The sequence below is a fragment of the Mesocricetus auratus genome, unplaced genomic scaffold, assembly GCF_017639785.1.
Source record: "Mesocricetus auratus isolate SY011 unplaced genomic scaffold, BCM_Maur_2.0 Super-Scaffold_100009, whole genome shotgun sequence".
NCBI classification, from domain to species: domain Eukaryota; kingdom Metazoa; phylum Chordata; class Mammalia; order Rodentia; family Cricetidae; genus Mesocricetus; species Mesocricetus auratus.
In genome coordinates this window covers 85,826,192-85,841,818 of record NW_024429193.1, presented here as the reverse complement: position 1 = coordinate 85,841,818, position 15,627 = coordinate 85,826,192, and the positions used below count along the sequence as shown (strand labels likewise).

General features: G+C 46.0%; 1 protein-coding gene across 5 annotated transcripts in view; it reads left to right on the top strand.

The window, feature by feature from the left end:
• The window catches only part of LOC101844513 (IQCJ-SCHIP1 readthrough transcript protein), a 608,362-nt gene extending 593,085 nt beyond the window's left edge, over window positions 1-15,277 (top strand). For all 5 annotated transcript variants that reach the window (XM_040752659.1, XM_013124967.3, XM_005085698.4 and 2 more), the window contains 5 exons: window positions 5,622-5,739; window positions 6,583-6,780; window positions 7,560-7,683; window positions 10,774-10,867; window positions 14,647-15,277. In XM_040752659.1, the coding sequence (XP_040608593.1) occupies window positions 5,622-5,739; window positions 6,583-6,780; window positions 7,560-7,683; window positions 10,774-10,867; window positions 14,647-14,698 (586 nt within the window). In that variant the 3' untranslated portion in view covers window positions 14,699-15,277. The remainder of the gene's footprint in view (window positions 1-5,621; window positions 5,740-6,582; window positions 6,781-7,559; window positions 7,684-10,773; window positions 10,868-14,646) is intronic.
• The last annotated feature ends 350 nt before the right edge of the window (window positions 15,278-15,627 follow it).

The window sequence follows — 15,627 nt, the reverse complement described above, 5'->3', positions numbered from 1 at the left end:
GCGCAGAGAAAGGAGTAGGACTGAGACAGGGAGGTGTCTGTGGATGAGTGGACGAGCCTGTCCACAGAGATGTTCACTTACAAAGTGCCCACGTGTCTTCTCCCACTATCCGCAGCAGCCTGCCAAAATCAGAGCTCGGGCTGACTCATGTCTGAGTCACAGGCCCGCTTCAGCGTGGTCTGAGTCAGACTGCAGCTGTCAAACGTTGAGCCCCACTCTCCTTCCGCCAGCACGCAAGCTCAACCACCAGCTCCCATTTTCTCCCCTTTTCTTTTTAAGTCTTGCTGAGTGCCCACACATGGCCACCCAGGGGCATCCAAGAGAGACAAGCCAATGTCCACTTACATCTTCCGTCAGAAAGTTCTTAAGTGTAGTTCCTCCAGTCTCACGTACGCCTTAAACACACTACACTATGTCTATGTATTTTGGGGGTGAGGAGCACGCGTTGCCATGGCACATGTGTGGATGCCAGATGACAGCTTATGAGAGCCGCTTCCTTCCATTTTGGTGAGTCCTGGGGACAGAACTCATCAGACTCAGCACGAGGCGACAGGTGACTATTCCCAAATGCCACTTAGCTGAACCATAACTGAAATCACATTGTAGCTACTGATTATGGCCTTTGTCCCCACTTAGGACTGCATCAGGGCATTTCAGCCATTTTCACAGCTATTCCTGTGTGTGTGTGGGTGTGTGTTTGCTAGCTCATCATAATTTACTTTTTATTCTTAGGCATTTCAGTTTCCAGCTTTTTGTTTCAGTTTGGTTTTATTTTGTTTCTGTTTTCATATCTTTCTTTCCTCATTTACAAATTCATTCTACCCTCCTTAAAGCGCCCTAGCCCTCACAAGGGAGGCACACACCACTGTGAGCATTTTCCTGTTCGGGCTTGTTTTCACATGTAAAGCAAGGTCCTCACTCCACACTCCCTGTCTAAGTGAGGGGGTAAAGTGCCTGCCATATAATACATGCTCACAAATGGTAACTTTTCATTTCATAAATAGGCTGAACTCAATTAGGATGAAAATAGAGTACATTTGGCGTCGGAGAGAGATGGCTATTTTATGCCTACTATCCTAAAAGGGCCCATCCTAGCCTTCCATTCATTCTAGAGAGTATTTCTCGCGAAAATACATTTCCCTGACATTAAAATCCTGTAATTCCAAATTCAATTATGCGGAAGTGGTCATTAGTGAAGGAAATTGACACTGATGTGGAGTGAGAACCAGCAGCTGTCTGAGGAGTGCACGTATTTTCAGCTCTCTGGAGCCCGGCTTAGGAAATGGCCGGTGCTTCTCTGAAGGAAAGCTGGTGGACGGGCCCCTCTTCTGCCAGTGCTTCTCTGAAGGAAAGCTGGTGGACGGGCCCCCTCTTCTGCCGGTGCTTCTCTGAAGGAAAGCTGGTGGACGGGCCCCCTCTTCTGCCGGTGCTTCTCTGAAGGAAAGCTGGTGGACGGCCCCTCTTCTGCCGGTGCTTCTCTGAAGGAAAGCTGGTGGACGGCCCCTCTTCTGCCGGTGCTTCTCTGAAGGAAAGCTGGTGGACGGCCCCTCTTCTGCCGGTGCCTAAGCCGCCGAGAAGAGCCTGTGACCGCGAGGTCCTGGCAGCCCGTTAGCCGTGCTTTGAAAGTGTGCAGAGAGAAGGCTTGACAACTAGACTTAGGAGGTGGGAGCAGAAGGGGACGTGTGTGCAGGGTCAGAGAAGGAAACTCTGAGAGGCTCATTCACACATCCACTGCCTTTCGACTTATTTCCTTTCCTTTTAAGATGCTGAGTCGGGACAAGGCATAAACAACACGCTCCCCTACTCTTGGGCGCATAGGTAGAAATACCTATTAGCTTCTCTGGACACACAGCTGCTGGAGAATGGTCCTCCACGATCTCTCCTGGGCTCACCCCCCCCCCCCCGCCAGCCTTGCTACCTTTCATCTGAATCTGCTCTAACATTCCTGACTAACAGCTTTCTTGATTAACGTGCAGGCAGCAAAAGCATTTGCTTTCACATTTATGAACAAGGAGTGTCCACCAATTGTCCTATGTTCCCTTTCAGTGTGGGTATTTTCACACTTCCACTGACATATTCTAACCCATGACTCCAGCCCTCGCTACCTGTTGGAAGACCTGGTTTTGTTTTGTTTTTTTATTCCTCACTTAACTGCCTTGCCTCCACTTGTAGAGGTTGAGAACCATAAAATGCCTGTGGGGTCCAACAAGAAACTGGAATGAGTGAAGTAATCCAAATAAAAACCAACAGAGCATAGCAGGACTGTTGCAAATTAGAAAGTGTGTGCCCTGTCCAGAACGGGCAGCAGGCGCTCAGCTCAAGTTGCTGGTGCTGTGGAGCTTCTGGAGCTGTTGTCTGATGCATGCATGGACAGACTGGCAACCAAGCAATCCCTTCCCCTACACACATGCTTAAGAAAGCATGTTTCAGTGCTTTTGTGTGACGACGCCATATGTTAAACCAACAGCATTTGTAGCTGATACGTAGACAGCATGACAGTAGAGTATTTTCCTGTTTCTTGGTGATACCTCACAGCAAGAGAATGTTTACACAATACTACTGAGATAAAATAAGATAGCATTGTGTTTTCATAACAAATATGAAAAAGTAGAAGTCACATTCCTTTTTCACCATTTTTAAAAACATCAATAGGCATTTGCATAGCTCTCAAAGTAATAGTCTACAAGACACGGAGGGAGGGAGGGAGGGAGAGAGAGGGAGAGAGAGAGAGAGAGGAGAGACTGGGATGAAGAAGTATTTTACGGTTCTTACGAAGCAGTGGTGCCTCCTCTTGACTCAGCACCATCCCACATAGAGCATAGCTAAAGCTCATCCAAAAATGTCTTGTTCTCCCATTCATTGTGACATAGTCCCAGAAAAATGAAATGCATTTATACATACCCTTGGGTAGTTATAATCCATATTTTATGCTCTATCCCCCTTTGAAATCAATATGAAACAGAAAAATGGCATGAAAAATATGGGTGATTATTCATTATGTATAAAACCTTTGAATAATGCATCAAAGATCCATTCAAATAAACTGAAATAATGTATTCTAACAGCTTGGCCGCAAACTAGTTGGAGATGTTGAGTTATGAATGGCACGGCATGGCTGTGACTCCCAAGCAGCACTGGCCGTAGACAGTTAATGAGCAATGCGAGCTTGAGATCCATAGGCAGGTGGAGGTTCTTCCTTGCTGTTTCCTGAGGCAGCACGAGGGAGACCCAGGGAAGCGCAGTTTTCAGAAGTAAATCTCCCAGAAGCTCCATATATCACTGCCAGCTTGGAAGGCTGATGAGGATTATCTCCATGGCACAGAGGACTTCAGAAGACCTGGCCCCCATCACCCCACAGCCAGGCCTCTGCTTAGGGAATATGGTTGAGTTTACCCAGAGCTGTCTTCCTCCTAAAAATGGGGTTAAAGGCAAACAAACCCTCTTGAAACAGGAGCCCAGTTAAGATGTCTTTAGTAAACCCCTCTCTGAGACGGCTATGATGTCACATCGCTCCCCACTCCCGTGAGTAACATGCTTGGTGACTGCCACTGTAAGGGATTACAAGCCACCCCTGACCTGCTGGAGCTCCCTTCGGTTTCCCGCGGGGCTACTGTGCTGCTAAGGGGGTTTTGTGAGTTTGTACCCGAGGCTTTCCTCCACTTCCCCCAGCTGCCAAGTCTTTCCTCATCCTTTCCTAGGTTAGACACTCTGTGGGGTGGTTGACCGGTTTGGAGGTGAGCTGTAGGATTTTAAACACGCTTTCTTCAGAATGAAGGTATTTATCCTCGGGCATCTTTAACTTGGTGTTGGGATGCCAGTTGCTGGTTGTTTTATATTCTTTTCCCAATCTTTATCTCCTGCAGCCAGATGCTTCTTCATGAAACTTTATTGCACATGAGGAAATGTTAAGTAATCCTAGGATCAGGTGAGATTAGCCCTTAAAATACGTCCCTTCTCTCTGTCTTCATTTTATCATTAGAAATTGCTTTATTCTGCTTTATAGACAAACTACAGATAGCACAAATTTGTTAAATTCGGTTTGTCTGGGTTGAAAGGAAACACGAACATACTGGATGGATCAAGTTTGAGGGAAGCATGTCCCGGCACACCTGGAGGGCCCGCTGCTTACGAATGGCTAGTTATGGACTGCATCAGCAGTCCACAGAGGGCTGGCTGCATCAGGGATTGCAGTGAATAGGTGAGCAGGGTTAGGGTAAGGGACTCTGGAGTTCCTTTTAAAAAGCCGTATTATCTCCAAGAGTCCCTGTCCCTGTGCCCAGCTTCCGGAAAGTGGATACAAGAAAACGGTTCATATGTCTGGAGCACCTGCCTCCCTGCAGCCCTGGGCCTGGGCTTCTTGTCTGTCAGGAAGACTGGAAGAGGATAATATTGGATTTACTTGGGAGAGAGGCCACTTTTTTTGAAGGGAAAATAAACAAGCTTGAGCTGGTGTAATTATAGAATTCAGCAATAGATGGCAGTACATACCCATCTTAATTGCAGTGCTGGCTAAATGGGTTGGGGGAACAGTTAAATGGATTCTGTGTTTTCAATCAAGTAAACATTTTAAAATCAGTCATGTGAGCAATTCGTGCAAAGCTTCTCCATCTTTGGGACAAAGAAAACCATACACAAACATCAGATATTAGATTAGCTCTCTGTGGCAGTAGACACCAGAGCAAATTTGGTGTCCTCTGCCACAAAACTGGCTTAGACTGGCTCTCTGTGGTCCCTTCTGTCACAGGAGTCTCCCCTCCATGAGACTCGCTTCTCCACAAGACTGAGGTATTAGAGATGCTGAAAATCACCAAATAGTGCTGAAATGTAGTTCACCTTCAAAAGTCGGTCAGGACCTGCAGCCAAGCCCCATGGTGTGGCCATGTTCATCGCCGGTGCTCGCCCTTTCTGTCGGTGACTGTCTCGGGGGTCCTCAAACTGCTGGGTATGGGAGGCAGCGTGCAAAGCACATGCGGCCTAAGACTGAACACCTTGGGATTTCCTTACGCTTCTTGGAGTGGCTAAACCTGTGGTGTTTTTGTCCTTGAGTGGCACAAGTGAGCTTTCTCTGTTGGCTTTTGTCATTGACTTTAAAGAAAGGTTTCCTTCACATGGTCCTGTCTTGCTGGAGGGGGAGGCGGTTTTCTGCAGAGAGCTGTAGTCTTGGCATGCTGTCTCTCGTGAGCTTCTTTGGGTTGTCCTTTTCAACAGGATCCTAAATAGCATCATACATGTTATTGGCTGAAGTCTGTTCATCATGATTGACAGAATTGTAAACACAAAGCCTCCTTGTGTGTGTGCTCACCATGTGTTTGCTACTCACAGGATGCTATAACATAAACCTGAAACTCCCACTGATGTGGAAAAAAGAATGGAACCCTAGGAGGTGCTCTAATAAGATTTCCATTTGTAGGATAGAGTAGGCTGAGGCGGGGTTGCCAGCCTGGGCGACACAGCAAAATCCTGTCTCAACAACCAAAAAGGAAAGGCAGAATGATTTAGTCATTTATGTCTCCATGAGCAGAACATATAAAACTATTTTCTGTTAGTAAACTCGGTTTAATTAACTACAACCAGATAGCAAATAGCTAAGTAGAATTAGTGACCTGTTTGTTTCTGCCCAGACTGCAGAGTGGGATGAATCTCCAGATATGTTTTGTCAACGACAGTGGCAGTGACAAGGACAGTGATGCAGATGACAGTAAGACTGAAACCAGCTTGGACACCCCCTTGTCTCCCATGGTAAGTCCACACTGCCACCAGCTAAGGCATTGCCTCCTTCTCTCTCCTGGCTGTTGACCTTTCACTCTGTGGTGACCCAGGAGCAGCCATCCCGGGGTAGATGAGGAAGCACTTGGGATTGCATGCTTTGACTGACTGACTGCACAAAGTCATGACACAATGAGGAGAAATAAAGCTTTATTAAAGTTGTTGACTATGAGAGAAATCACTTAACGCTTTTAGAGACCATAAAAGGCAGGTGAGCATGGTAGTGTGTGCTTGGGGGCTGTGGCAGGAGGTCACAAATTTAAAGTCAGCCTAGGCTACATAGTGAGTTCAAGCTCACCAAGGCTCAATAAGAAAACTCTGTTCCACACATGCATATATATGTGTGAAAGATCCCTCCATGTTGGGCTTAGAACTAGGAGCTCAGCCCTTTCCAACACGTTCCAGGAGTCATGAATGATTATGAATCCTTGCTGCTATGTTTTCCCCTCTGAGCTGTATGTTCGTACCAATGACCAACAAGTCTGTGATTGTGGTGCAGATGTAATTAGGTGCCTGCTCCCAGAAGACCATCTCTGATCCTGGTTCTGGGTTCCATAATTAAATGTAACTTCATTATAACTTCTACCACTCTTTATGTTCGTGTTCAAAACAGAATCATTCCAAATAGACCATTTTTAAGGTATCGTGTGACTGACTGGCCATGGTGAGATCATGTGAATAGTGGAATTGCTGCCAGAACACGCACACGCACGCACGCACACCAGCCATGCTTAGAGAGGACCTAGTTGCTAGTTCCCTTCCCTGAGTGCTCAGCAACTGGAGCGATGTCTGCAGCTGCTCTTTCTTCCTTCACAGAGCAAGCAGAGTTCTTCCTACTCCGACAGAGACACAACTGAGGAGGAATCAGAATCCCTAGACGACATGGACTTCCTCACCAGGCAAAAGAAGCTACAAGCCGAAGCCAAGATGGCCCTTGCCATGGCCAAACCAATGGCCAAAATGCAAGTAGAAGTGGAAAAACAGAACAGGAAAAAGTCTCCGGTCGCTGATCTTGTAAGCAGCCCGGGCTGGCGAGTGAGCGAGCGAGCGTTTGGGGCTGCAGACGGGTTCTTTCCCAGAATTGTGCAAACCTGGGTTTCTCTGAGGCAGTTTGTCAGAAGCACTGGCAATTGAGAAAGAACGAAGCCTGTTTCTTTTTCCTTTCCACTGTCACACACGGGCGGCATTTCACAGACGCAAACTCTGTCCTTGACTCAGACCTCCTGTGTCCCTATCACAGTGCACGCTTGCTGCCAGTCCTCACTTCTGTCCTTCAAGGGAGACGCTGTGGTGTAATGAATTAGCGCCCTGGTCTTAGCAGTCACAGCAGGCTCCGCCACTGGCCTGCTGCAGGGGTCTGACGCGTGCGGTGTGGATAAGAGCACCCGGATGAGAGCATGATTGTTGAAGATGCAGTGAGGAAAGCATTCAGAGTACAGCACACGGTGCTGATGACATGGTCTAAAAAATTAAATACCAGCTGGTGTTGCTAAGTTCATCCATGCTATTCCTGTCAGTTATGTTCCCTATAACTCATGAGTGTCAGAGACCAATCAGAAAGCCTGTGTTGCAGACAGTGTATCATTCGGGATGCATCCGGGCATCATATTAAGATAAGGATGTGAGTTATGGGGTCACCACTGGGAAGCTCAGAGGCTGGGAAAGCCTAGAGGCTCCAAACCGGGATAGATGCAGGTGGATGGGGTGGTCTCCTGAGAGCAGACAGGGTCTTTACCAGGCCTTGAGGCTCTGCTCATGCCTCTGTTCACCCACTGCCCCTTTCGTATCTTTAGCTGCCACACATGCCTCACATAAGCGAATGTTTGATGAAAAGAAGTTTAAAGCCCACCGACCTGAGAGACATGACTATCGGGCAGCTCCAAGTGATCGTCAATGACCTCCACTCCCAGATTGAAAGTAAGTGGGAGATCCGCCCGGGATGGAAAATGCTGAGGGGCGAGGCTGCATGGCAGGCTCAGGTCTGTTGAGTGTCTTCATTGGACTCTCCATGTGTTTGCGAGGTCAAAATAACCCAGGGATCTTTTACTGTTTCTTTTCTTTTCTAACTATAAAATATCAGGAGCTTTCAGAATTGTCCAAGGTTCACCATGGTTGCGGGTCCTTTTTAAATTGCTCTCTCCTAGCACGGGGCGTGTATTTAACATGCCTCTGTCTGTGAAATAAACTTTGTAGCTACAAGCTTTACACAACCATCCCTTTACACATTGCTTGAGGTGTCACCGCCTTCGCTCACGTCAAATGACACTGAATATATTTGCAAATATGGAAAAATTACAGAGTCTAAGCCCCTCCCCCGCCATAAAGAGCCTCAACAGAAGCATCCAGAGAGGGTGGAGAGGTCATCTGTCCTGCAGAGAGCGGGCCGTGGTTGGCCCAGTGAAAGATGGTGTCCCCATGAGGCAGCACGGTCAGTCCGATGGTGTTACCACCTCTCCAGCCCCCAGAATATGACTTATAATCCTATGGATTTACAAGATTGAAAAGAATTCCAAGAGACAAGAGAAATGCCCATCAAAGCATTCATATAGACCTTTTACACTTATTATAGCTTTGCTGAAGGTATGGGAATCTTGTGAATTTTAAAAAGCCCTTTCTTTTAGAGATGCGCATTGATGCATTTAGAGGTAAGACCCTGTTTTTCTGTAATTGCTGTAAAATGGTCCTGGAAATGATTCAAGTTGGTCATTGTTGAAGCCGGTGGAGTCTGTGGGGATTCATGAAACAGACTTCTCCACTGTTAGTTTGACATTTTCATAATAGGAAATTTAAAACTTCATGTGGGCTGGGGGGAGGTTCAAACACAAATCTCCCTTGCACTAAGTGTTCAGATGTACAAGCTCTCTGTTGGGTGGTGTAGATATGGCCACCCAGGAGCAACTGAAAACGATATTTTTCAACTATATCCAAATAAAAACTGAGATGTAGTCGTGACTAAATAAAATTATTTTGGAATCAAGAGAAAGAATTTAGGATTTTAATATTGTAGTTTTGTTTTGTTATTTGTCGTTTGTTTATTTTTCCTGAGACAGAGTTTCTCTGTGTAACCCTGGCTGTACTCTGTAGACCAGACTTGCCTGGAACTCAGAGATCTACCTGCCTCAGCCTCCCAAGTGCAGAAATTAAAGATGTGTGCCACCATGTTCTAGCTTTAGGGTTTTACTTTTAAAACCCTAGGTTCACAGGATATGAATTACCTTTAATTTTGTTTAATCACTAGGCTTGTTACTCGTCCAAGGACTGAGAGGACTTGCTGGACTTCACCACCCAAGCAGCTTCCTCTAGACTTTAAGTAATAAAGTTGCTGTCTAGTGCTTTTGGGGGAAACATGCATTTTTAGAGCTCTGTGTATGATTTTTGTCCCTTTCAAGATGCAAACTCTTTGAACCGAAAGCACAGAGGGCTCGTTTGAAGTCAAAATCTCTGAAAGATGCCAGTTGCAACAAACCCACCCCCTCCCTTTGTGTCTGCTCACAGCTCTTTTCAATGGCTGTTTTCCCTTGTGCGTGGATCTAATAGCTGTAATTCTTAGCTTCTCTAAGGGAAAAACCTAAGTGTGGGCTTTCTGCTCGTTCCTGAACCACGGTGACCCAGCCCGCTGGTTTCAGGGGGTGGGGCTGGAATGTTTCCATATTCATATGTCTAGTTCTGGCTTTAAGGGCCAGGGCTCAGGGATCCTGTCATTGCACTCTGTTTTCCAGATGTCTTTCTTCAGCTCTTACACATCCTGCTTCACTAACCCTAACTTTCCAGTGTCTCAGAGAATGTCCTCAGAGCAATACCCCTCCCTAGAGCCGTGAGAAGGAAGGCCCTGGGCATCCTGGATGTGCCTGCCTCTCTCTCCCAGCTAGGCATCCCCTTAGAGACTGGGGAGCTCCTAAAGATGAAGGGTGAATAAATTAATATAAAACTGCTCTTCACAGTTTCTCAAAGCCCAGATTTTTCTCTTCAAGACATTTGTGCAGCACATAGTTTTTAAATTTTATTTTATCGGTGTGGGTGTTTTGCCTGTGTGTATGTCTTCATACTGCATACACGCAGTCCCTGTAGAGAACAAAATAGGGTATTAGATCCCCTAGAAATGGATTTACAGGAGGTTGTGAGCTGCCAGGTAGGAGCTGGGAACCAAACCCAGGTCCTCAGTAAGAGCAACAAGTGCTCTTAATCATTGGGCCATCTCTCTAAAGCCTGCTTTTGCTAACAAGCTATTTTTCTAGCAGCTAGTGATTTCTTTTCTGATTGTATTAAGAATGAATTGAAAACACATGTTGGGTATTTCTAAATCTAAAGCCCAAAATGTTTTGAAATATCCAACGCTTCATATCTTGGACTGGGGTGCTTAACTGATCAAATATTTTATGTTATAGAATTATCTAAATAGTTGTGTAAATACTCCAAGACTCAAAAACCTTAAAGAGCGGAGACATGTCTGGTCCTGAACATTTCAGATAGGAGATGCTCAGCCTGTGGTTTATCCCTTCTCTTCAGAGCCTCTTCGGTTTTATAAACAGGTGCTGCTCCAATGGGCACTTCACCAGCACATACAGGAAGCTAATATAAGTGTCCACTGGAATTCAGATCCCCAGAAACCTGTGTAAATGCTGGGTGGGTACAATGCCACCTGGGAAGACAGAGACAGCAGATCCCTAGAGTGAGCTGGCTAGCAAGACTAGCTGTGTGAGTGAGCGGTGGGTTTGATTACAAGGCCTTATCTTCAAGGTGAAAGAGTAATTAATAGTCACTCCCAACACAAATCTTAGACCTCCACATGACATGTATGCGCACCTACACATGTAAAATCGTACATCCACACACATGCAGATCTCTCTCTCTCTCTCTCTCTCTCTCTCTCTTTCATACACACACACACACACACACACACACACACACTTTTGTGTCTGTGAACATGCGTAATGGGCCATACACAATCGCATGTTCTGGTTTGGGTGTAGCTTGATGTGGTTTTTAGTGTTCCCTTTTTTGACCCAGGTTTGAATGAAGAGTTGGTCCAGCTGCTCCTCATCCGAGATGAGCTGCACACAGAGCAAGATGCCATGCTGGTGGACATAGAAGACTTGACCAGGTCAGTCTGACTCTCTTCCAAAGGACAAAAGAGGTCTCGGGTAGACTGGAGTTGAAGGATGAGGGCAAGAATTAGCTCTGCAGAACTTAATCCTTTCTTTTGTACCTAACTCACCAAATAGCTATCGATGTTTACCATTTAGAAAAGAGGAAGGCCCCAAATCCTCTTTAGGAAATGCATTATTTTTAATCTGTATGTTTGGGGGGGTGCATGTGCTCCAGCTTGCTTGTGGAGGTCAGAGGACAGCTTTGAGTGTCTGCCCTTGTCTTTCTTGAGACAGGGTGTCTTGCTCTCTGTTGAGCTTCTGGAAATTCTATCTCCAGGTCCCATCTCAACGTAACAGTCCTGGGTTTGCAGAACATGCTACTGGTCCAGTTTTCTGTGATAGTCTACTTATATTTCTGTTGCTGCAACAGTTACTATGGCCAAAGCAATTTAGGGGAGGAAAGGGTTTATTTCATCTTGCAGGTTATAGTCCATTGTTGAGGGAAGTTGGGGCAGGAACTCTGAGGCAGAAACCATGGAGGAATACTGTTTGCTGGGTAATTCAGTATCCAGCTCACTCATGCTCATGGTCAGCTAGCTTCTTCATATAGTCCTAGACCACTTTCCCAGAGAATGGTACCACCCACGGTGGGCTTGGGTGATCAGGCATCAGTTAACAATGAGGACATCACTAGCCAATCTGATCTTGGGAATCCCTCCATCAAAACTTTCTTCTCCGATAACTCCAAGTTGTGTAGTATTGAGGAAAATTAGCCTACGCAGGATAGGAATGTCATATATTTATTTAGGGAGAAGTCACTTACATGAGAACCCAAGGTCAGCACTCAATGCTCTCCAAAACCCATCTGAAACCCCAAGAGAGAGCAAGTCCCCTTCCTCTCAGCTCTTTATCCCCCCCCCAATCTTCTATATATCTGGGACTATGCCCATCTGGGCGTGGTCAGCACTACAGGTACGTAAGATCTCTCCCTACAGTGTAGAGTTGGCAATTAAAGGTTCCAGACTCCAGTTCTCATACTTTCAAGATAAGCTCTTTACCCACTGACCCATCTCCAAGCCCAGCAGTAGCGATATCTGGCAGTCCACGAGGACTTCTTACATTTTCCCCTAAATCAGGGCAACAGTTCTAGCCTAGAAGGATTTCATCCAGCAAAGCTGTTCCCCCGAGACAATTGGCCCTCATCCATTCCATTCTACTGTTCCCAGCACAGGAGTAGCCACGTGATTGGTGCCACAAAGAGACACCAGCTGTTATGTGGCCCAGCTCTTGATTACTGGCATCTGTCCACAGCCCAGGTGCCACCAGATTGTTGTCACCAAGGGGAAACCCTGAGGTCTGAGAGTCAAGCTGGACATGGCTCCAGCTGCCTATCAGGTTGTAGGTGATGAATCAGACTTGTGCTGGTCAGGGAATTCCACCATACATGTGTAGTATGTATCATACATGTGTGTTATAGATGATGAGCATACGCACATGAAATACTGTAAATACACCCGTAATTTCAAGTGAACACTGGCACCTTTTCCAAGATGGTCCATGTGACATTCTTAAACCAGGAGATAACAGTTGCTGTTAAGCCCAGAAATGCATTGAGAAAGGAGAGGATCCCCAAGAAACAACTCTGCTCATCACGGTGACATAAGATATTAAGCATGTGCCCCAGAAACTCAAAACAGACAAGTAGCGCCAGCTCTCTCAGCCCTGCCGCGGGACTTTGCCTCAGTGAGGAACAGGTGACAAAATAAGTTTCTAATCATGCAATGTCGTTGAAACAATATCTATAGTAAACGACACCAAAATCTGGTCAGTCGTTGTAACCTTGGAGCGCTTGACTCTAAAGGACCATCCCTGGAGACAAGCCCCAACTCATTCATGCTGTGTGTGCCGCACATGAACCTGTGAGGGGCGCCACAGAGTGGCACCAGCTGGCAGCATGCCACGCCCAGCGTGTGTCCCGCCTCTGTGTCCGAGACACTGCTCATTCCCCATGAGGCGCTTCACCACACGGGTGCATTTGTCTGCTATTTCTCTCCAGGTGACTATAAGTTCTCTGCCCTGAAAACAGAGGTGACAGCATTTGAATTCTTCGTTGTGTCTCCAGAGCCTAGCACTGGGCCTGCCATGCATGTAGTAGGTCCTCAGGAATGGTTGTTTATGAGAAGTTTATGCAGGGCTTGGATGACACACATCTTATAAAGGGCTTTCATATAAAAATAATTAATGAAGGGGTTTATTGAAATCCTTTCCCTCTTAAAATTTTAATGAAATCCTTTCTATGTCTCAGAAGAACACATAGCTTGTGGTATTTCCTGAAGCAGTTTATGGCCTGCCACTTTTTCTTTCCTTTGAAGAAAGTCTCTTGAGTATGCATCTGTGTGCACAAGTGTTTAGATGGACATTAAAACAAGCAATGTAATTCAGTTAGCTAGAGTGAATCTTCCATCAAAGAACACCAGAATGTCTCTTGAGTTGGATTTGCTTGAGATGCACACAGACCATAATATGAAAATGATATGCTCTTCAATCTGCTGTATGCTCTTCATACCCATCAGCAGGCCGTGGCCTTCTTGGCTGTTTGAGGGAAAGCCAATGACAGCGTTTCTCTGGGTTCCTTGATTGCTAAATTGCATTGCCATTTGTTCCTGGGTTTCTGCATGTGGCAAGGATGCTGCTGTCACTTCCCCAGTTTCTGAAACTGCCTGTGGTTTGTCTTCTCTGTACCATGGACAGGAGGCATTCTGCATGAAACTGGGGCTTTAAGCGTGGAGTCACTGACTCCCCACATTCAGACAGCACACATGCTGCCCCCAAACCTTGATGACAGCTAAAAACCACAGCCTTAGCTTCTTACAAGATTTGTCACTTCCTAAAGTCCTCCTTCAGAACTTTGGCAGCCTACAGATCCTGCAGCTCATTGGGTTGTGCCTGTCCCGGGGGTTGCCAAAAACCTGGCCTTTCCTCCCCTCCGGTCCTCACCACCCACCTTCTGGATTGGCCAAGCTTCACATCACACTCTCTTTGGCCCTGTTTTATTGTCCTAACTATATCCTTAGGTGGGGGAATTTATGCTAGTATGAGAAATCTTTATATCCACAGAGGGCTTTACATCATGTCTTTGACGTAAGCTCTCATGAGAACAAATTAGATGACTAGCTCCAGATTCCTGTCAGCCTTAGTTAATGTCTCAATCTGTGTGTGTTTCAATAGTTGCTCAGCTAACACTGGACCACTCGGGTGTAACACCTGGCTCTAATTTGTTTTACCTTTTTATTTTCTGGGGTAGCCTGCTGGGGAATCCTGCATGGTAGGCTCTACTATTGAGCTGCAGTCCAACCTTCAATACCCGTTTCCTCTCTGTCCCTTCTTCATTTGACACTTGTTTCCTGCCTGGCTGTCTTCCCTGGAACATTCCCTCCAAAGACCTCACAGCCTTACTCAGCCCTGGATGCAGTGCCTGGCATGTAGAGAACACAGTTGAGTATCCACCAGTTAAATATTCCAGATACTTACCTCTGGACATTTTTTAAACACAGCACTTTCCCTCTTCACTGTATTAATAGCTGCCGGCCTTAAATGAGTCCTGTGAGCCACAAAAGCAAGGAATCATGATCACCTAATATAAAAACTAGGACCACCCACTGAGCTTGAAGGAAGCACTCCCTGGCTGGAGGTCTTTGCGCAGAATCTTGGTTTAGAGGGCGGGGTAGCTGTTGGTTGGAACGCGTCTGCTCTCTCTTCTTAGTGCTGAGTGATTGTCTTCTTGATTTTGCAGACACGCTGAGAGTCAGCAGAAGCACATGGCGGAGAAAATGCCCGCGAAGTGAAAGGGAGTCATCTGCCTGAGAAAGAGCTAGAATTTATTTTGCTTCTGTGGTTGTGAAAAATGCTGTTGCTAAAGGTGGCTCAAAAACAGACATCAGTGTTAGTCATTGGTAACGTCCGAGCTTACTGTCCCGTGACTGGCCTTCGCTTCTTAATTTATTTTATTTTTTTTACTCGTGCCACTTAATATCAGGCCTTTTAATAAAATATTGTTACAAGGAATGTACAGTACTTACACCACCACCAACAGTGGATAAGCAGAGGGTAGTTTTAACTTTATTTTTATCATTTAGAGACTTTAAGTTGGAGCAGTATTTTACCATTGACTACTTTCATTCTTCACTGTAGTTTTGAAGAGGAACTGTAAATGACGGTGCTATACAAGTCAAAATCCATGCCTGCCTCGTAGTGAAGTCGTAGCTCTCCATACTACGTATATTTTAATCAGTTTTCAACATTTTGTGAATGTTGACTACTTGAGGTTCATTCTTAGATGTGCTATTAACATTCTGTTGGATCCACTTGGTTCCTTGAGAGTTTTATGTATAAATATGTAAAATAAAAATTAAAACTTTGTTTCATATGATATGTCCTTTTGCTCACTAACAAACACTAGCCGTGCCTCCTCGCCTTTTTCCCTTTGTGACTAAATTCCCCACCAAAACGCTTCTGTCAGCGAAAACTGCCAATTGCTCCAAAGAAGGCAGCGAGGTGGGAGAGAGTGAGCAGAATAGTCGATGATGTCAGAACTGGCATTTCCGGGACCGACTAAAACTAGCCATCTGGAATGGTGGCGTTTGCACTTTTTTGTGGACACCCCCAGGCCTGGCATGGCAGAGCAGCAGAGGTTACCTGTACAAGTCCTCACACACTGTGCCCAGGCATTTTCTCGCGGAGGTGGGGAGGGCTCATGGAGCACTGGGGTCTCCTC